This window comes from Centruroides vittatus, unplaced genomic scaffold, assembly GCF_030686945.1.
Source record: "Centruroides vittatus isolate TY-2023 unplaced genomic scaffold, ASM3068694v2 contig_738, whole genome shotgun sequence".
In the NCBI taxonomy this organism is placed as follows: Eukaryota; Metazoa; Arthropoda; class Arachnida; order Scorpiones; family Buthidae; genus Centruroides; species Centruroides vittatus.
Genome location: NW_027122474.1, coordinates 1570218 through 1589418, shown reverse-complemented (window position 1 = coordinate 1589418; position 19201 = coordinate 1570218). Strand labels below are relative to the sequence as shown.

At 33.6% G+C, this 19201-nt stretch overlaps 1 protein-coding gene across 1 annotated transcript; it reads right to left on the bottom strand.

Moving 5' to 3' along the window:
* Positions 1-1130: 1130 nt before the first annotated feature.
* Positions 1131-14441, bottom strand: LOC136980941 (carbonic anhydrase 13-like). The gene is made up of 7 exons (XM_067277139.1): positions 14393-14441; positions 14253-14303; positions 13023-13196; positions 12774-12925; positions 12587-12679; positions 12290-12514; positions 1131-1328 (listed from the first exon to the last, which is right to left on the bottom strand). The coding sequence occupies exons 1-7, from the start codon at positions 14439-14441 to the stop codon at positions 1131-1133; spliced, it is 942 nt and encodes a 313-aa protein (XP_067133240.1).
* Between the last annotated feature and the right edge of the window lie 4760 nt (positions 14442-19201).

Here is a 19201-nt window from a genome sequence, read left to right as displayed (position 1 = left end):
AAATGCACTTTACTAAAAAACGATCTTTTATAAGAGAGTCAAATATAATTCGAAATTAAATCATCACGTGTGAACGAGCATAAATGCATTTAGACTAAAAAATAATAATTATTTCTTTTATGTAACTACCGCCATACATTCTATTATTTATAGTCTCAGTTTATTTTAATTGTAACGTTCAATCGACAACCATTTCTACTCATTATATATCGAAATAAATCACGTTGAAAATATCAGAGTGGGTTTTATTACATTTTCAACTACTTAATATTTTGTCCACGAGCAAGGTTTTCATTATAATCAGCAGTAAAGTATATAACATTCGATAAACAATTACCGTATAAATTGTAATTAATTAATATTTTTATTATTCTTAAAAATATGTATTTGGATTATGATGACGATAAATAATGGATTTTCTTCAAAGTATTCCACGTCTTATCACTCGAAGTACAGCAGAATATAATAAACATAATGTAATAATTATACATATATACGTTTTTTGCTTGCAGCAGAAATCATTTTCTTTTATTTTAATATAATAAAGAGAGTTTAAATAATTAATAATTACAATTGCCAAAAGGAATATATAAATCATATTTTATTTAAAGACGTTTCATACTTTTAACTGTTATAAAGTAGCAAAAAGCTTAATTTTGAGGGCAGGACTGAGTTTATAAAAATTGTAAATGCTAATAAAATCGTCATTAAATTCGACCCTACTGGAGATACCAGACACCCCCAATTATCTCCCCGCCCCCTCTCTTTCTTTAACTAACCAAAATTTAATAGCATCAATCCCCATAATAAACAAACCTGCCTGCAGAATTTCAGAAATTTTCGACGAAAAGCAGAGGAATTATTAAAATAAAATTAAGGTTTTTTTTTAAAAAACTTTACATGTAATTTAATACAAACTGAATTTTTATTACATACCTTGTACAATTAATGTAACTGTTGTATTAATTAAATATGAAATACGTTTCCAATTTACATTTTATAACAAAAAGAAAGAAAAAACATGGCTATCAGAAACGAAATTTATGGATTAAATAATAAAATCTTGAAATTATTCAATTACAAATATTAATAAATAAAGATGCAACTTCTAGTTGAATAAATAAAATGTATTAAAACATTATCAAGTTCAGATAAAACATTCGAATAAATGATATTAAAACTTGAAGAATAATCATTGGTTGGTTAAAACTGCTGGTGGAATAAACCTCGACTTTTCTTAGAAACCTTCCAGTTAACGGTCTGATATTACCCCAATCATTTGTAGAAAGGTTAAATTTCGTCATTGATAATTTTCGAAATTTACTAATCTGTAAGATAAAAACTAATTTTATGCACAATTTCCAAACCTATTTTTATATTAACAGCTGTACAAATTAATGCAAACAGTTATTTATTATTATTTTTAATACTTTAAAGTTTCTAAATCACTAACTACTGTATTCCTAACAGCTTCTATTAGTACAATCTTTAAACTAATTTACTTATTTTTTATTTATTAGTTTTCTGTATATAAAATATACTTATTACTATTTAACTTTTTCATTTTGTTGGCATTATCAGTTGCTAAAGACCATTGCAAATCAGTGGCGTGCCGTCATTGGAAGCGGTGGAAGCGGCGCTTCCACCTTCCAATGACCTTCCCTTGTATTTTCTAAAATATAAATTCTTATATTTCAATGTTAATTTTTTATTATAATTGCATTATGTATCTTATAAGAAATTTCTATACATGTGAAAAAAAAAACGATAAGATTGCTATTGTATATTCGAATAATCAGTGGCGGAAGGAATGTCGAAACCGGGTCAGCTTCCACGCAGCCAGATTATAGGCATTGGCGCATGCGCTTTACAGAGCACCAACCTCACACGGTTTAACTAGTGATAGCTACACACGTATAACGCTTCCAATTTTATATCCGGACCGGTTCTGGGCTGTTAGCCGCCTGCCCGCTAGATATTCGGCCACCCTCGCCCGATTATGTGAATCATCAGTAGACTAGATTTATAACGTAACCCAACCGATAGGAGTTTACTGGCATGTTTTTATGATAGTTCTGTATAGTTGACAGGAGTTAAAAAATCCATTAAAACACTTGATATATTTATTCTGCGTTTATTCTGCTCTCCCATCTTATATTACTTGCGGATTTCAATGTTAAACCAGTGATATTACGATTTAGTAAGTCCCATCTGTAAGCGGATGCAGAAAAAACGTGTACAATTCTTGTATAATATTAAAAAAAATTAACTGTTACTTGGCAGCATCCTTTACAACCAAATTTAATGAATGAGATGCACGAGGTACAAAAAAGGCTCTAGAATTTATTTTCCTTAAATTTACGATTTATTATTCCTTAAATTTTTATGACAACCGATACATATAAAAATTTGTCTTTCCATTGTTTTCCCAAGACTACAGATATTCGACTTATTTCTACTTAAGAAGTAATTAAATAATTAAGAGATTAGAGAATTGGGAAAATAAATAAAACCCTGCTGAAAGAGCCAGAATTTTACTTACACAAAAGTTTAACCCAACCAATCTCTAGCCCAGTACAGTGGGAACTGATTTCTTCGTAATATTAGATAATAAAGACAGAAATTTTTCCAGTTCAATGAGAGTGACTAGAAAGTTGTAAATTTACGTGGAAACTGGTCCTAAAACGAATTAGTTAGAAAACAAATGACAGACAATCTACTTAGTATTAAGTTTAACATATTTAGATTTTTACAGCTATGGTGAAAAATGTTTAAAATCTACAACAACCCTGTCTCGTCAGTTGAGATATACTAGTGATGCGACAAAAGAGGCATTTGACATTGACCGGTATCCCTTGGACATCGACCCTTGGGATTTGGCATGCATGCACGCACTGCACATCTACCTGGACCGTCTCCGATTCCATCCATTAGCCACTCGTATCCAGCTATTTGACTAACAAGGGAACTGTCGGAGTGTCATCTAATAGATTTTAATAAAATTTAGTTAATAATTACGTTAAAAGTATACAAACTCTATGACAAATTTGTAGTATTCACTAAAAGTGTTAATCAGAGTTATTAGCAATCAAATGTCGTACTATTTTATAGTGGTTTAACACAAAATGCAAATTTTTAGAAGTGAAAGGGTCGCGGAGGAAGATACAGTAATACCTCGATTTTCGTTGACTTTGGTTTTCGTCGATTTTTTGCAAAAAATTTGCCTCGGATTTCGTCGGCGTGCCACATGATCTCGTTGCTAATTTTGCGAAAACAAAGAGCGACCCACGCATTTTTCTGCTCACAAGTCATCGTGGCGGTGTTTCTTGCTGTATGAGCATTACTCCGCGCGTCTAGCCAAACAATTCCATTGCTTCCATTCTTTTTAGTTCCATCGTGGGACCAAAGAAAGTTTCCAGAGCCAATAGCCTTTCAAACAAGGCCAGGAACACGATCGAGTTGAAGGAAATCATTAAAAAATACGTGACCGGCATTAAGATTGCTGAAATCGGTCGCATGTACTGTACGGGAAGTCGGCATCCACGATAAGTTTCGTTGTGGCGAAAAAGGAAGCAAAACGGAGGCTAATGTAGCAAAAGGTGTAAATGTGCTAATGAAACGGAGACCGCAAACAATTGAAGAGGCCGAACAGTTATTATTAATTTCGATCAATCAAAAACAGTTAGATGGCGATTCTGTTTCGGAGACCATTGTATTAGTTTTTTATACTCATTTTATATTAATTTCTTAATTTTTTTTAGTATTAAACACTACGAAAACAGAGGTATCACTGTATTACATTTACAGAGTAGAAGAAGGAATAACTCAAATAGGAAACTCAATAAGGAAACTAAAATAAATATTATAAAAGATTAGATATATATACTAGTTTAACAATGACATTTAATATAAAAGTATTGATAGAATAAATATAAAAAAAACAATCGAAACGTAATAAATAAATACATTTTAATAGATATATTTAAAAGTTATTATATTCACAAATTATTAGATGGGCAACTATTTACATGATATTTTTCAACAAAGCAAAATAAACAAAGAATCTGTTGGCATCGTGCACATTTAACAAATCGAAGATTTTCGCAATTACTCTCGACACAATTTAAACTGTCAGTGTTTAAAAAAGAAAAACAAACTTGTTTTACATTTAAGAATTGACACTTTTCATTTATGAGTCCAGAAGCGAACCATGCATGTTTAATCAAATTATTAAATATTGGCGCAGATAATTGATGATGAAGAATCGAATGTAATTTTATAATGCCATTTCTAGTTGTCCAAAACAATTTCATCGAAGAATCATTACAGAATAATTGTATAGCATTTAAAATTTCTTTAGCTAAAAGTTTTAATTGTCTATGAAATCCGACATCTAAAGGTTGGCATATAGACGTACACTTTGGTGGAATAATTAATATTTCGCACGAATTTTGATTTGTAGATGTTTGAAATACTGTATTATAAATATTAATATTTGTTTGTCCACTCCACGAGTCAATTATTAATAAAGAGTTTTCTGTTATATTTGGAGATAATACGTCTTTTACATAGTTTGTAATAATTGCTGTAGATAATTTGCCAGATGAGCTAGCTGTAACAGTTACGTTTGGGGCATTGAACAGCGATGCTTGAACTCTACGTCCAAAGGTTCCATGAGCCTCTTGTAAGCAAATAAATACATTACCTACAACTTGTCCGTTAGCATTAATTAAATATTGAACAGTGTAGGAATGCGTAACTTTATTACTTGGAGAATGTGCAAATCCAATAGTGTTTTTTTCTCCTTTATATGAAAGTGTTCTTGGTGAAATCATTTCGTATGAAAAACCACACTGATCCGTATTGAATATGAAGTTACGCGAATAAGATGGCAATAAATTTTTTACTGTTGTTTGAAATTGCGCAGCTTTTACTAAAATATCCTTTTCGTTCACTATTTCTGTTTTATTTACAAGTTTTGTAATCTTTCGAGATACTAATCTATATTCTTTTTTAAATTTTGCAACCCAAGAATCACTAGCTGTAAACTTAATTGAACTATTCAGTTGAAGAAATTTCTGTAATGCCCATATTTTTAATTGATTTCCTTTAACAATTTTATAGCTGCCTCGAGCTTCGTCAAACATTTGTTTAGTATGTTCTTTAATGATTTTTAACGTTTCAATTCTATGCTTTCGAGATTTAAATTGTTTTTCCCATTTATATAAATCACTAAAACGTTTTAATTCTTTAGCTCCTTTCCGCTGTAATGTGTGTAATTTCCATTTTGGGTGTTTCTTATGCAAGTTAAGAATTTCTTCTTTTCGTTTTGTTGAGATTATATTCTTATCGAATTTTTCATCATCTGAATATCCTGATTCGCAGTCAGTGTCTGCGTTATCAATTTCTTTCTCTAGAAGCAGACGTGTTATTTTATTATCTGAAATAGGCCTATCTATAATCAAATTATTATTTTCCATCTGACAAAACTCTTCGTCATCTCTACTTACATAACTACTTAAAATATCGCTAAATGCATTAAAAAGCAGTTTGGCTACCTGTTTATCAACGTCTGAAATATTAGGCCTACAAATATTTTCTGTAGGCCAAACATTATCACATAAACGTTTAAATTCTGCTATAATGTTTTGAATATTTACATTTAATTCTCCCATTTTCGAAAACTAGAATTCGTTCATAAATGTAATAGCGCCATCTTCCTCCGCGACCGTTTCACTACTAAAAATTTGCATATTTGTGTTAACACTTTTAGTAACACATTACAAATTTGGTATAAAGTTTGTATACTTTAATAAAATTTAGTTTAATTACGTTAATTCTTCTCCCATTTTCGAAAATTCCAGAATTTATTCTAAATATAATATCGCCGTCTTCCTCCGCGACCCTTTCACTTCTAAAACTTTGCATATTTGTGTTAAACCACTATAAAATAGTACGACATTTGATTGCTAATAACTCTGATTAACACTTTTAGTGAATTCTAGAAATTTGTCATAGAGTTTGTATACTTTTAACGTAATTATTAACTAAATTTTATTAAAATCTATTAGATGACACTCCGACAGTTCCCTTGTAAGTGGATTGTTTTAAAATTTAAAAAAGTAAAGAATATGTTTATGTTATTTTTATGTACGTTTCTTTACAAAGCTACATTTAATTATAATTTTCTTTAAAAGTATATTAATACAATTGAACAATATATTGTACCAGGTATGTATATCCACCGCACATTTTATTTCACCGAGTAAGTTTTTATAATTTATTTTTAATTTTAGCCCTTATATCGTGACTAGCGATTCAGAATGTAATTGTGATATTAAAAATACATCTAGAGAAATCTATAGTTTTTACTGGCTTATCGCACAAGTGAATACAAATGGACCCTTGACCATCACTGACGCGCAATTAACTGATTACCCCTGGAAGTTGGCTTCTTACAGAAGCACAGCTTCCCTGTCATCAAATGTCACGGCACGCCACTGATACATACTGATATTGAAAACATTAATATTAAAAACATTCTACATTTCCTAAAATCTATTGGTATTATTTATAAAGGGGTAATTTTTCTACAATTTTAAAAAGAAAACAATGAAATTTTGAAAATATTTATTTCCAATTAAACTTACATGAAATAATCAATCATATTAATGTATTTACGAATGAATTATTAAATTATTTAAAAAATAAATTTTATTATCGTTTGGCAGCACTTCTATTCCCAAATTTCATCCATGTCTAAATGAATAAAAGTTTTTGTAGTGACAGCGTTTCTTTTAGAAGTAAAATTTTCGATTGTATCGGGTAAAATTTCTGTATTTTTTCCTCTTAATTGACGATTTGATAGATTATTCTTCGAAACCAAGTCTTTGTATTGATGTCGTGAATTTTTTTCTTTCTTCAAGAAATCATCTTCCTCGATTAATCTTTCGTTCGCTTTGTCTAAAATTGTGCAAAGATCCACTTTAGATTTTTCAATTTCTTTGCCAGTCAATCCATTTAAGATGTGATTTGTTTTAAAATCGCCTTTGTTTAGACCACGATCCACAGACGATCTGTTGTATGCATCTCCACAATGACTTACTTGGTTTGAGTTCTTCAAACACTCTTTTTTCATTTGAAGAACCGATGTTAGGTTGGTGTATTCTATAGTATGAACCGTGTACAGATCGTGCGCTCTATCGTTTAATGAAAACTCGACTTTCTGTGTTGTTATGTCCTGAAATGAATCAGGATCCTCGTTCGATTTCGGGAGAGCATGCGAGACTTTTTCAGACTGCAATCCGGAAGATTTTAGAAAATTATAAGTCTCATCTTCGTATGAATTAGTTCTGTTTACGTGTTTGGATAATTTGACGTCGGTGTCTAAATCGGTTTCTTCCTCTTTCTCAGACGAATCACTGGTTTCTACGCTACCGGAAACGGGAGTTTTAATTTTGACCAACGTCTGTACAGTTTCGGTTCCACTGGAGGAAGACGAATGGTTCTTATACTTTTTATTTTTCGGTGATGTTGATTTTGAAGATAACAACGGAGTTGTTTCCTCGATATCATTGTCTCCCGGTATTTCCTCCAGTGACAAAACAGTTTCTTTACGTGCTTCTTGCGAACTAACGTGACTAGCCGATTCGGACTTCTGTATCTCGTCCTCTTCACGCAGAGATGGATCGATATCGACGAAGAAGACGGACTTTGGTGGCTGGGGTCCTTCGTATTTCTCTTGTTTAGATGGTGTTTCGCGACATATCTTGGAGAAAATGTGCACGAGCGCAGTAGCGAGTAGAGATATAAACGATACTACAACGAAAGCAACCAATACTATGAAAATTGCTCGGCCTATTTTTTTCATTACGACCTTCGTTTCATGCTTGGTAAGCTTTCTGTTCACTTTAAAACCAGTTCTACTTTCTGGTAATTTATTTTCGTCGCCTTTCTGCCTGATTGGACCAATTAACATTCTGTTGAAACGCGTTTTAAAATGATTCTCCTCCGAAAATCGAGCATTGTTGTCCAATTTTCTCATTTCTTCCATTCCTTTTTTTGATTCGAGTTCTTTATTTGCATATTTTCGCTTAAAATACGATTCTTTGTACTTTTTATTATTTTCCACAAAAGCCTCGTCCTCATCAGTTGTGGAACCGAGGGACAGTAAGCTATGTTTATTCTTGTGTTTGTTTTTCAGACGTATCTTAAAGTTTTGTCCCGTAGGAGCATTCGTTAAAATGACTAATGGAATAATTACCATTAATATATCGCGTACGTTCATTGCGTACGTTGGCGATTACAACTTTAAAGCGCTTCTAGAATTATTTACTTCGGTACGTATTGTTAGAAAACGTTAACAATGTTCGTATTATTGAAATCGCGAGAATAAAATCATTTACGGAATTACGTGTCTATTGTTAGTTCTTTTATAGAATTCATATATGTGGATTTAAGCCTATTTGAAGTCTCTCGTGGTTTCGGACAAGAACACGTGGAGTGACAAGATGCCGGGGCATGATCTGTTAAATTTTTGGTTAAACATTTCAAATGTTTTATACTTTGTTTTACATATTTACAGTAAAACACTACTACTTATTTTTTAACTTAGTCAGACATTTTAGAGTTTTCCTTTTTCTTTGATCTCTGAGAACAGAACTTCCTTTCTAACACGCAACTCCTACTAGTTGACATTCGGACATTTGATTTGGTCTGTAAAGACCGTTTGTTTCGGTGGTGTCCCCTCCTGTCGTGAAAGCCTCTTAAACAAATCTGAAATTACCCCTAAAACTAACACATTTCCTCTCAAAAAATGAAACAAGTTTCCCTAAATAGCTCTGTTCCATGTGCAATGCGTATCAAAAAAGTATTAGACTTTTGACAATCCAGAGGAACACAAAGTTTTATTTCAAAGTGCAGGCAGGTGAGTGCATCTGAACAAAAAGCTTCGTGTGATAAAGCGACCTCCGGATCACAATCATGCAGTGGCGTGCCGTGATTGGAAGAGCTGGAAGCGCCGCTTCCACCTTCCAATGATCTTCCCTTGTATTTTCTAAAATATAAATTCTCATATTTTAACGTACTTTGAATTAATTAAAATTAATTTTTTGTTATAACTGTATTATGTATCTTATTAGAAATTTCTATACTACATGTGAAAAAAACGATAAGATTGCTATTGTATATTCGAATAAATTTCAGTGGCGGAAGGAATGTCGAAACCGGGTCAGCTTCCAAGCAGCCAGATTATAGGCATTGGCGCATGCGCTTTACAGAGCACCAACATCACACGGTTTAGCTAGTGAAAGCTATACACGTATAACGCTTCCAATTTTATATGCCGGACCGGTTCTGGGCTATTAGCCGCCTGCCTGCTAGATATTCGGCCACCCTCGCCCGATTATGTGAATCATCAGTAGACTAGATTTATAACTTAACCCAGTCGATAGGAGTTTACTGGCATGTTTTTGTGATAGTTCTGTATAGTTGACAGGAGTTAAAAAAATCCATTAAAATATTTGATATATTTATTCTGCGTTTATTCCGCTCTCCCATCTTATATTACTTACGGATTTCAATGTTAAACCGGTGATATTACAATTTAATATGTCCCATCTGTAAGGGGATGCAGAAAAAACGTGTACAATTCTTGTATAATGTTAAAAAATTAACTGTTACTTTGGCAGCCTCATTTGCAACCAAATTTAATGAATGAGACGTACTGTACAAGATACAAAAAAAGCTCTAGAATTTATTTTCCTTAAATTTACGATTTATGTATCCGTTGTCATAAAAATTTGTCTTTCCACTGTTTTCCCAAGACTACAGATATTCAAGTAAAAGTAACTAGTTTTTCGACTTATTTCTACTTAAGAAGTAATTAAATAATTAATTAAGAGATTAGGGAATTGGGGAAATAAATAAAACCCTGCTGAAAGAGCCAGAATTTTACTTAAACAGAAGTTTAGTACAGTGGAGACTGATTTCTTCGTAATATTAAATAATAAAGACGGAAATTTTTCGAATTCAATGAGAGTGACTAAAAATTGTAATTTTGGAAATTTTCGTAAACACTGGTCCTAAAACGAATTAGTTAGAAAACAAATGACAGACAATCTACTTAGTATTAAGTTCAACATATTTAGATTTTTACAGCTATAGTGAGAAACGTTTAAAATCTACAACAACCCTGTCGCGTCAGTTGAGATATACTAGTGATGCGACAAAAGAGGCATTTGACATTGACCGGTATCCCTTGGACATCGACCCTTGGGATTTGGCATGCATGCACGCACTGCACACCTACCTGGACTGTCTCCGATTCCATCCATTAACCACTCGTATCTAGCTATTTGACTAAGTGGATTGTTTAAAATTTAAAAAGTAAAGAATATTTTATGTTATTTTTATGTACGTTTCTTTACAAAGCCACATTTAATTACAATTTTTTTTAAAAGTATATTAATACAATTGAACAATATATTGTACCAGGTATCCACTGCACATTTTATTTCACCGAGTAAGTTTTTATAATATATTTTTAATTTTAGCCCTTATATCGTGACTAGTGATTCAGAATGTAATTGTGATATTAAAAATACATTTAGAGAAATCTATAGTTTTTACTGGCTTATCGCACAAGTGAATACAAATGGACCATTGACCATCACTGACGCGCAATTAACTGATTACTCCTGGAAGTCGGCTTCTTACAGAAACACAGCTTCCCTGTCATCAAATGTCACGGCACGCCACTGTTGCAAATATGTCTTAAAGCTTGTTCGTTATTTGAAGTAAATGGTTTTTCTGTCCTGGTCTTATTTTCCTGTGTTTAGAATTCAGCATTATGCCTTAAATACGCATGTATATAAAACAATTTTTTAAGCGTAAGGTATATCGTTCTTTCGATTGTTACTAATGCAACTCGTTTACCGCTGCAAACACAATGCCATTGTACTTTTCATGTGTCCCACAAACTATTGTTTAGTAATATTAATAAAAAGAAATTGGTTTAACTAGCTTGGTCACTCGAACCTATCTATCTTATTTAATTATGATCGACAAATTGAATTTAAATAGAAACATGCCTTACACGGAAATATACTTGGCGCATTTGCCTACAGGATCTTAACTGCATTCCAACATATCTTTGGAGATATTATTACTTATTATTATTACGAATTTAGTAGATGTCTTTGAAGATTTAAGCAAATTTTAACCATGAGCATCTCAAGGAGCTTTCTCAATACTGCAGAGAAATTTAATGGACCATCTTTATCCTTTTTCCAACCTGAACCTACAAGTGTTGTTCAAGCAATAGGTTTAAATCACCCGCAAGTTGCAAAATTTTATAATTTGCCGAAAGAACTATAGGCTATAACAACGTAACATTTAGACCCACAAAAATATTTAACATGGATGGAACTGGAATCGGCACAGTACCCGGAAAATTACCAAAAGTAATTTCCGAAAAAAAAGCAAAAACTGTGTTAACAAAGTCATATCTGCAATGAAAAATATGAAGAACTATCATCAGAAAAATGGATAAAATATAAAGAATGGTGGCATGAAGAATGTACTGGATATGAAGAATCAGGAGTTTGTAACCTTTGTTAATATAAAAATATAAGATATAATGATACAATCATATGGATACCCTTTCTTATGCGTACTCTTACCCCCGCTATTCGGGAAAGAGTACGCATAAGAAAGGGTTATAATAATTACTGCTTTTGTGTATGTCTTATATACTAATTAAATGAATAAAATACCCATAAAAGCTAAATGTGTGTAGTATTGTTTTGTATAGAGTTTACTCTGATAAATGTACTGCATTAATACTGATAAATGTGAGTGCATTAATGCAAAATCTAAAAACCACGTACTCTTGCCCCACATTCCCTTATTTGTTATCGTAAAGCCAATGAAACAATAATTACACAAGAGAATACTTGATTGAGGATGATAAACAGATGGGGTCGTAATATATAAAGCAACACCAAGCCATCGGCCGCATTCACAACGAAGAATCGAGAGTTAAAGTTAAAAGTTTATCACTAAAAAGTTAATTCTTACTCGTTAGTTATGAATACGGCCGTATGTTTCTAAACAAGATGTTCAGAACAGTATTCGGTATTACTACAATTATTCAACAGTTAGAATTTCAATTTCAAAGATAAAAGGGAAAAATTACAAAATCAAATAGAGATTAAATATGATATTTTTCACTTATTTATTTATAAATATGATGCACAGCATTACAAATATCTGTTTTTAGTTAACGTACCTGAAAGTCACTTATATGATGCAAATCTTGATAAACCCACCATGATACTCCTGAGGTACAAGGAGGTATTGTCAAGCTACCGTCGTATCTAACAAAATCGAGAGAGGCGGGTAGCATATCGCGCAATTTCATGGCATACTTTAATCTAGCTTCTTGATTAACATAAGTAATATCGTCTAATGTTTCGATAATAGAAGTTAGTTGTTTATTATCTTCGGTGGAAGCCTTAATTGATAAGTAATAAATTCATAAATAAAAAAAACAGTACATATGAATTTAAAAAACAGAAGAAACCACCTCATATAAAACTGCAAGAATAGCGATATTGGATCCATTCACTTTAGCTACATCATAACTTTCGAATCTGTTGTCGTAATGAATGAATTGCATCTGAGTAAAAAAGAATTATAGAAAATAAACTTTTTTTCATTATTTATTACACAGTTTACTGTGTTTTCGAAATTAGTTTTTTTGGGGTGAATACCTCTAAAGCAAAATGTTCTCCATCAAAGACGTGTTCTGTACCTTTACTGTTTGTATCTCCCCAATGAAATCTTATTTCTTCGAAATTATATGTTACCTTAAAATGGGTTTCGAAGGTAATTGATGGCTTGAGATCATTAATATGCAATGTTACTATGCGATGGAAACATAAAATTTTGATATAATTATTGTTTATTGTAAATGTATATTTTATAAGCGAACAATAAGAATTATTTAAAAGGTTGCTTACCAGTAGAACCAATGTTTTTCATAATTCCGCGAGTCACGTAGTCTTCGTAATGGTTATAAGTTAACGGTGAAGTTTTTCTTCTAAGTATTGTTCTTATACCTTTTTTAAAAATATCAATAGGTGATTGATCTCCTCTTCCACAAGCAGGATAATATTTCTTCCAGTGCTTTGGACCTATATCGTTAGAACGCATAATAAACATTTGAACGTAACACGAGAGAAAGAGCGATTCTGTATATTCTTATTGAATCTATATATACGTGGTACGATCCAAAAGTTCGAGGAATGCAGTAATCTATGACAACAGAAGCATGTATTTGAAGTTACAGCGTATGAAACGGATTCTACAAACCATCTCTACGTGTTCAGGTTAATTTCACCCATGTCATGTGATTAAACCGCAAGCGCTGCTGTTTTTTTCCGGAGATAGTTACCTTTGTCCTGCGACGTAATCAAAGTGGAGTTTCAAGAACAACCTCCAACACTAAATTTACGTCAGCTTTAACGGTAAAATCACCGTACGAGATTTTAGAATTGCTAAGAAGCTCCGTACGGTGATTCTACGGTGAAAGGTCTGACGGAGAATTCGAACTGTTGGAGGTTGTTCTTGAAACTCCACTTTGATTACGTCGCAGGAACAAAGGTAACTATCTCCGGAAAAAAACAGCAGTGCTCGCGGTTTAATCACATGACATGGGTGAAATTAACCTGAACACGTAGAAATGGTTTGGAATCCGTTTCATACGCTGTAACTTCAAATACATGCTTCTGTTGTCATAGATTACTGCATTCCCCGAACTTTTGGATCGTACCACGTATATATATATATATAGTAATATAACAGATTTTATTAAGAACGTTTGTTAACATACCGTGAGCCCAAAATACGTTAAAAAATCCTTACGAAATTCTGTGTCTATTTTGCATTATGCTATTTTGAAACTTGGCAGGTTTATTTCTATGTTTATGCTATTAAATTTTGATAATTAAAAGTTAAGGGAGTGGGGAGATAGATCAATCTCTAACCTCAAAATTAAGCCTTTTGTCCTTATTCGTGTGCCTATAAAATCGATCAAGAGCCCTTGCTAACTTTTTAAATATCACGTGGCAACCCTAGACATAATGATGTAACTACAGGAAAACGAAAAAAAAAAATTGTCATCCTAAATATTGGAAATTATAGCAATTTCCAATAATTAGGATTACAGGCGAAAATATACTGCATAGTACCTGTTAGGCCTTCATAAGACCATTTGTCTTGTACAGCTTCTAATTCAATACCTGTATTTGCACGAAAAGCGTTAAAAATTAGAAGTAATAAAATATTAATATTTCATTTTGATAAAAGAGAAACAATTATAATGTCTTACTTATTATTAAATTGATTATGAAATAGAAATAAGTTACAAAAGCGGCCATTTTGTTTGTAATAAAAAAAACTAAAGTAATCACGTGATCGGATCATTAAATATGATTTATAATCATTAAAAATTGTATATTTTCTGGTAAAAAAAAATTATTAATTTTTAAATTAATAATATATTTTATTTAAAATAAAATGCATTATTAGACAAATTTAAAACTTATTAAATACGTTTATAAATTAATTTAATCGGCCATCTTATATTTAATATCCCAGATGGCGCTTTGAAAGATTTTACAGCCATAGATATCGATCGGATACTATCGGTTATCCGATTTACAATCGATTGCTAACCTATTAATGTAAAGTGGACGTGGAATAAAGACAGATTATTTAATAAACAAACAAACTTTATTTCAATTAAAAAATTATTTTTTAAAGAAATATTAAATAGTTTATCTTTGAGAAAAGACGACGAGAAATGTACTGTGTTTGTCTGTCGAGAAAACTCTCGGAGCTGACAAGAGGAATCACAAATTATAGCCACGTGTGATAAACTGTTTTCCTATTATCGAAATAAGAATATCTACCGTTGTTGACCCAAAATTGAAGGGGGTTGGAATCTGAAGTCTCGTTAGGTCGTTCGATATACCGCCTAAAAACAGTAGCGAGGTTGCGGCCGACGTTTTCAACGCGAAAACGTGTACGGCGGACGTTCAGCGCCGTCATCCTGTAAACCTAGAAGTTTGACAAACGTCGAACATGATTCTACTGACGTTCCAAACGTCATTGTCAAACTTTTAGGCTTAAAGAATGGCGGCGCTGAACGTCCGACGTACAGTACCTCCATCCCCACGTTTTCGCTTTGAAAACGTCGGCCGCAACCTCGCTAGTAATTGCGTCCGCTGTTGAATTATTTTAATTTGGTAAATATCTACTCTTTCTTAAGAAAATCCAAGAACGAGTTGCTTAACTTTCTCCGAAAACATTTGATGGCGCCATCTGTTATAGTATTTTATTTTAAAAACTTTTTATATTTTTAACTATTATAAAATGGCAAAAAGCTTAATTTTGAGGGTACAGATGGGTTTTATAAAAAAATTGTAAATGTTAATAACGAGTAAAATCGTCGTTAAGTCCGATCCTACTGGATATTTACACGACCCCCTTTATCTCCCCACCCCGACCTCTAATCACCAAAATTTAATAGCATCAGCACCCCTAACGCTCAAACCTCCCTGCAAAATTTCAGAAATTTTCGACAAGAAGCACGGCAGTTATTATAAAAGACTGTATCTTATTTTTGGGACCTTTTTTTTTTTTTTTTTTTTTGTAACTCTTTCCACCCAGTGGTCACTAAGAGGGCCTCTTAGAACAAGCCCATTATGGGTTCGGCCAGGCCCACAATGGGGCGGCCGGGTGGTGAGGGACGGGGACCGACATATCTGGACGGACCACCCCCCGAAAAATTCCTGGGGATTACTTTTGGGACCTGCCTCGTACTACATTATTCCTTAGTAAATATTGTTTAAAATATTAAAGAAAAACACTAAGCACGTTAACATAAAGACAGTTTCGAGAAATAACGAACACCATAAATTACGTAAATTAAAATATAAATATTGAACTTATATGTTGCCAAAGTGTACATTTCGACAGGACAAAAATCTAAAAACCAAATCTAAAGGTAGGACACTTTGTCCTACCTTTAGATTTGGTTTGGTTTATTTGGTCACGGCAAAGCGGCACGTGGGCGATCTGCCGAGAGGGGTTGCCTCCCGGGAGGACTTTCTACGGGAAACTGGTCCCTATTTACATGCTACAAACGTGATTAAAACTGGAAAAGTCCACGTGGCCAACCCGTTGGTCAGGTACGAACCCACGACCAGTATTCAGTGGTTTTATCTGCTCGGCCATTGGTGGGTCCTATCTTTAGCGGCGCGTTCAGGATTTAATCTTGGAAGTTGGACGGATGAAAAATTTTAATGCAAATTCAATAAAATTCATTAGGTGATTATAAAAATGTATTTAAAGTTTTCTTTTCTTTTTAGAAAGCTCTTTACTTCAGTCCTGGTCACATTAACTCTGTATATATAGCAAAGCAGGTCCGTTCGATCGTGATTGTGTTATGGTATATTTTAAATAGGTTTTTAAAAGACTTAAGGTGGAAAATGATCTCTCACTGAAGCATGTTGTTAGTGAACACGTTGCCAATATTTTTAATTAGTTATAGATGTCTGGGCTACAATCTACAAGATAAATTTCCACTGTCGTCGGACTATGTATCTGTGCTTCCTTTATCTACAGAAAATAGTTAGATAGATTAAAATTGGGACATTATATGAAAAGTTTGGGGGGAAGAAGGCCCAATTAGCTATATTCGAACTTCCGATTTAGACCATAAGTCACGTTATTCCAATTCAAAACTTTTCCCGAAAGCAGTTAATAGATGACCGGCATGACTATATAGTTAAAGGAAAAGTATGGTGCCACTGCTAATTTAAGGTGGAGAGCTTATATTTTAAAGTAAACGAATTAAAAATATGATTAAAATTTCAACCCGGCATTGTAACGATATGACAATAAATAATTGTTTATACTCGTATTTAAGTTCCAGGAACTGAAAATGAACAGAACATTTATCTCTAACTTCCCTGTCCACAAAAGGGGTTACTCGTAGTAGGGCCCATTCAAATACTTTCATTTTTTACGAAAGAGTTGCTCCGGCTACTTAAATAATCAATTCAGGTTTAGTAAAATTTATAAATTGCGTAAAATAAATTAGATAAATTAAATATTGGTGCCGTTTGCGGACACCAATATCGATTTAATATTTCAATTCACAGAATAAAAGACAAAATGACCATTTTAGATTAGAGCTATAAGAATTCCCACCTTATGTAACCGCTAATTCGCGACTAATTTAGAAATAGAAGAAACAACAAAATATGAATTTTAAAATGAATTTTACAGGGTGACAATAATTAACCCGTACAAGTTTTTTGTATCGTAAATTTATTAAAGAAATGAAAATTAGCAAAACAACAGCATATAACAGTGACAATACTTTACGTATTAATCAGATATTCAGCCAGTTGCAAAGTGGACTCCTTTTGCTTTGATGCAGAGCTCCAAACGCGTTTTGAAATTCTCAGCGATGGGCCGCACTCTTCTGGAGACAGTTTGTCTCACTCCCAGCGCAAGGATTGCTTCAGCGACTCCAAACTTTCATGGCGCTTAGAACAGGCCCTGGCCTCCAAAATGGACCACACACTGTAGTCCGTTGGGTTCAGATTCGGCGAGTACGGTGGCCATTCCGCAGACGAGATGAAATCGGAAAAATGAGCCTTGCACACTCCTGAGTCTTCTTCGCCCTGTGTGTCGGCGCCGAGTCCTGCTGAAACATCCATTTCGCACTGCCAAAATGCTGCTGAGCCCACAGAAGTACCAAAGCTTTGAGAATGTCATGGTGGTACACATCTTGATTGATTTTGGCCCCTTGATTGACGAAAACAAGGGGTGTCTTGCCGCTCGCACAAATTCCGCCCCAAACCATGACTGACATTGGATTTTGTGATGTTCGATGACGGCTGAGCGTCCAGGAGCCCCCGCGGACCAGTTCCTGTCGTTTTGATGGTTGTACGGAGAAAAGCTTCTCGTCTGTGAAGAGAATGCACTCCCATTGTCGACCTGCGGCCCGACGCTTGAGTTAACGGGATCTTTGGAGTCTCACGCACTTGTTTTCATCGGTGAGGAGCTGAACCTTTTGGAACTTGTAGGGCTTGAGTACGAGTTCCTTTTTCACCATTAATTGCACCGATTCACGATTGATTCTGATCTCACGAGCAATTTTTCTCATTGAGACCTTCGCATGTCAGTCAACTCGCTTTGTGATGATCTTGCGGTTCCTAGACGTGTTGACTGTGCGCTTTCTTCGATGTCCGGGACGGTCACCATTGTGGCCAAGCTCCTTGAATCGCCGAACTGCATCTGAGACTGTTATTTTTGGAACACCGAGCAGACGAACAATTTCACATTGATGCTTTTCTTGCCGGAATAGCTCCAAAATTGCACAACATTTGTTCGACACCATTAAAAAAATAAAGAACTAACCCTTATTACATCGAAAGTACATCTACACGGGCAGGAAATCATGGAGAATTAAACAATAGTATGTAAATTGGTGACAGTAAAAAAGTTCAGGTGCAGCATTGCTACAAACTTTGTACGGGGTAATTATTGTCACCCTGTAATTAAGAAGTTTTTTTTAGTGTTTTTGCCCCTTTGTCTTTGGGGTGCCAGGGGCCCTTGGGCCCCCCATTGCTTATCTTTATACTTTAAAAGCGATAGATTATCGGAATTTATTGGCTCCTGGCGTGAAAACGTGTTAAAATATCTGAGTTTGAGATGGTAAGTTACTTTTTTGGATTTTACTTTCCCGGCTGTTTCGCTTAATATCTCAGGCTGGGATAAAGATTAAGAAACGAAATATTTGGCATATTGGCTTGTATACGAGGGTCATTGATGCTATTAAATTTTGGTGGTGAAAGTTCGAGAGGGTGGGTAGATAGAGGGGGTCATGTATCTCGAAAGAGGTAGGACTTAATATTAACGAATAAAATCTTCATTTACACTTTTTTTTTTTTGCTTTTTTTTTATAAAACTCACACACATCCATAAAATTAAGCTTTTCGCCATTTTATAGTAATTAAAAATATAAAAAGTTCTTAAACAAAATCTCATAACAGATGGCGCCACACACAATTTGAATTTTTTGCTTAATAATGCAAAAGTTTTTTTTAAAATAAAAAGCTCA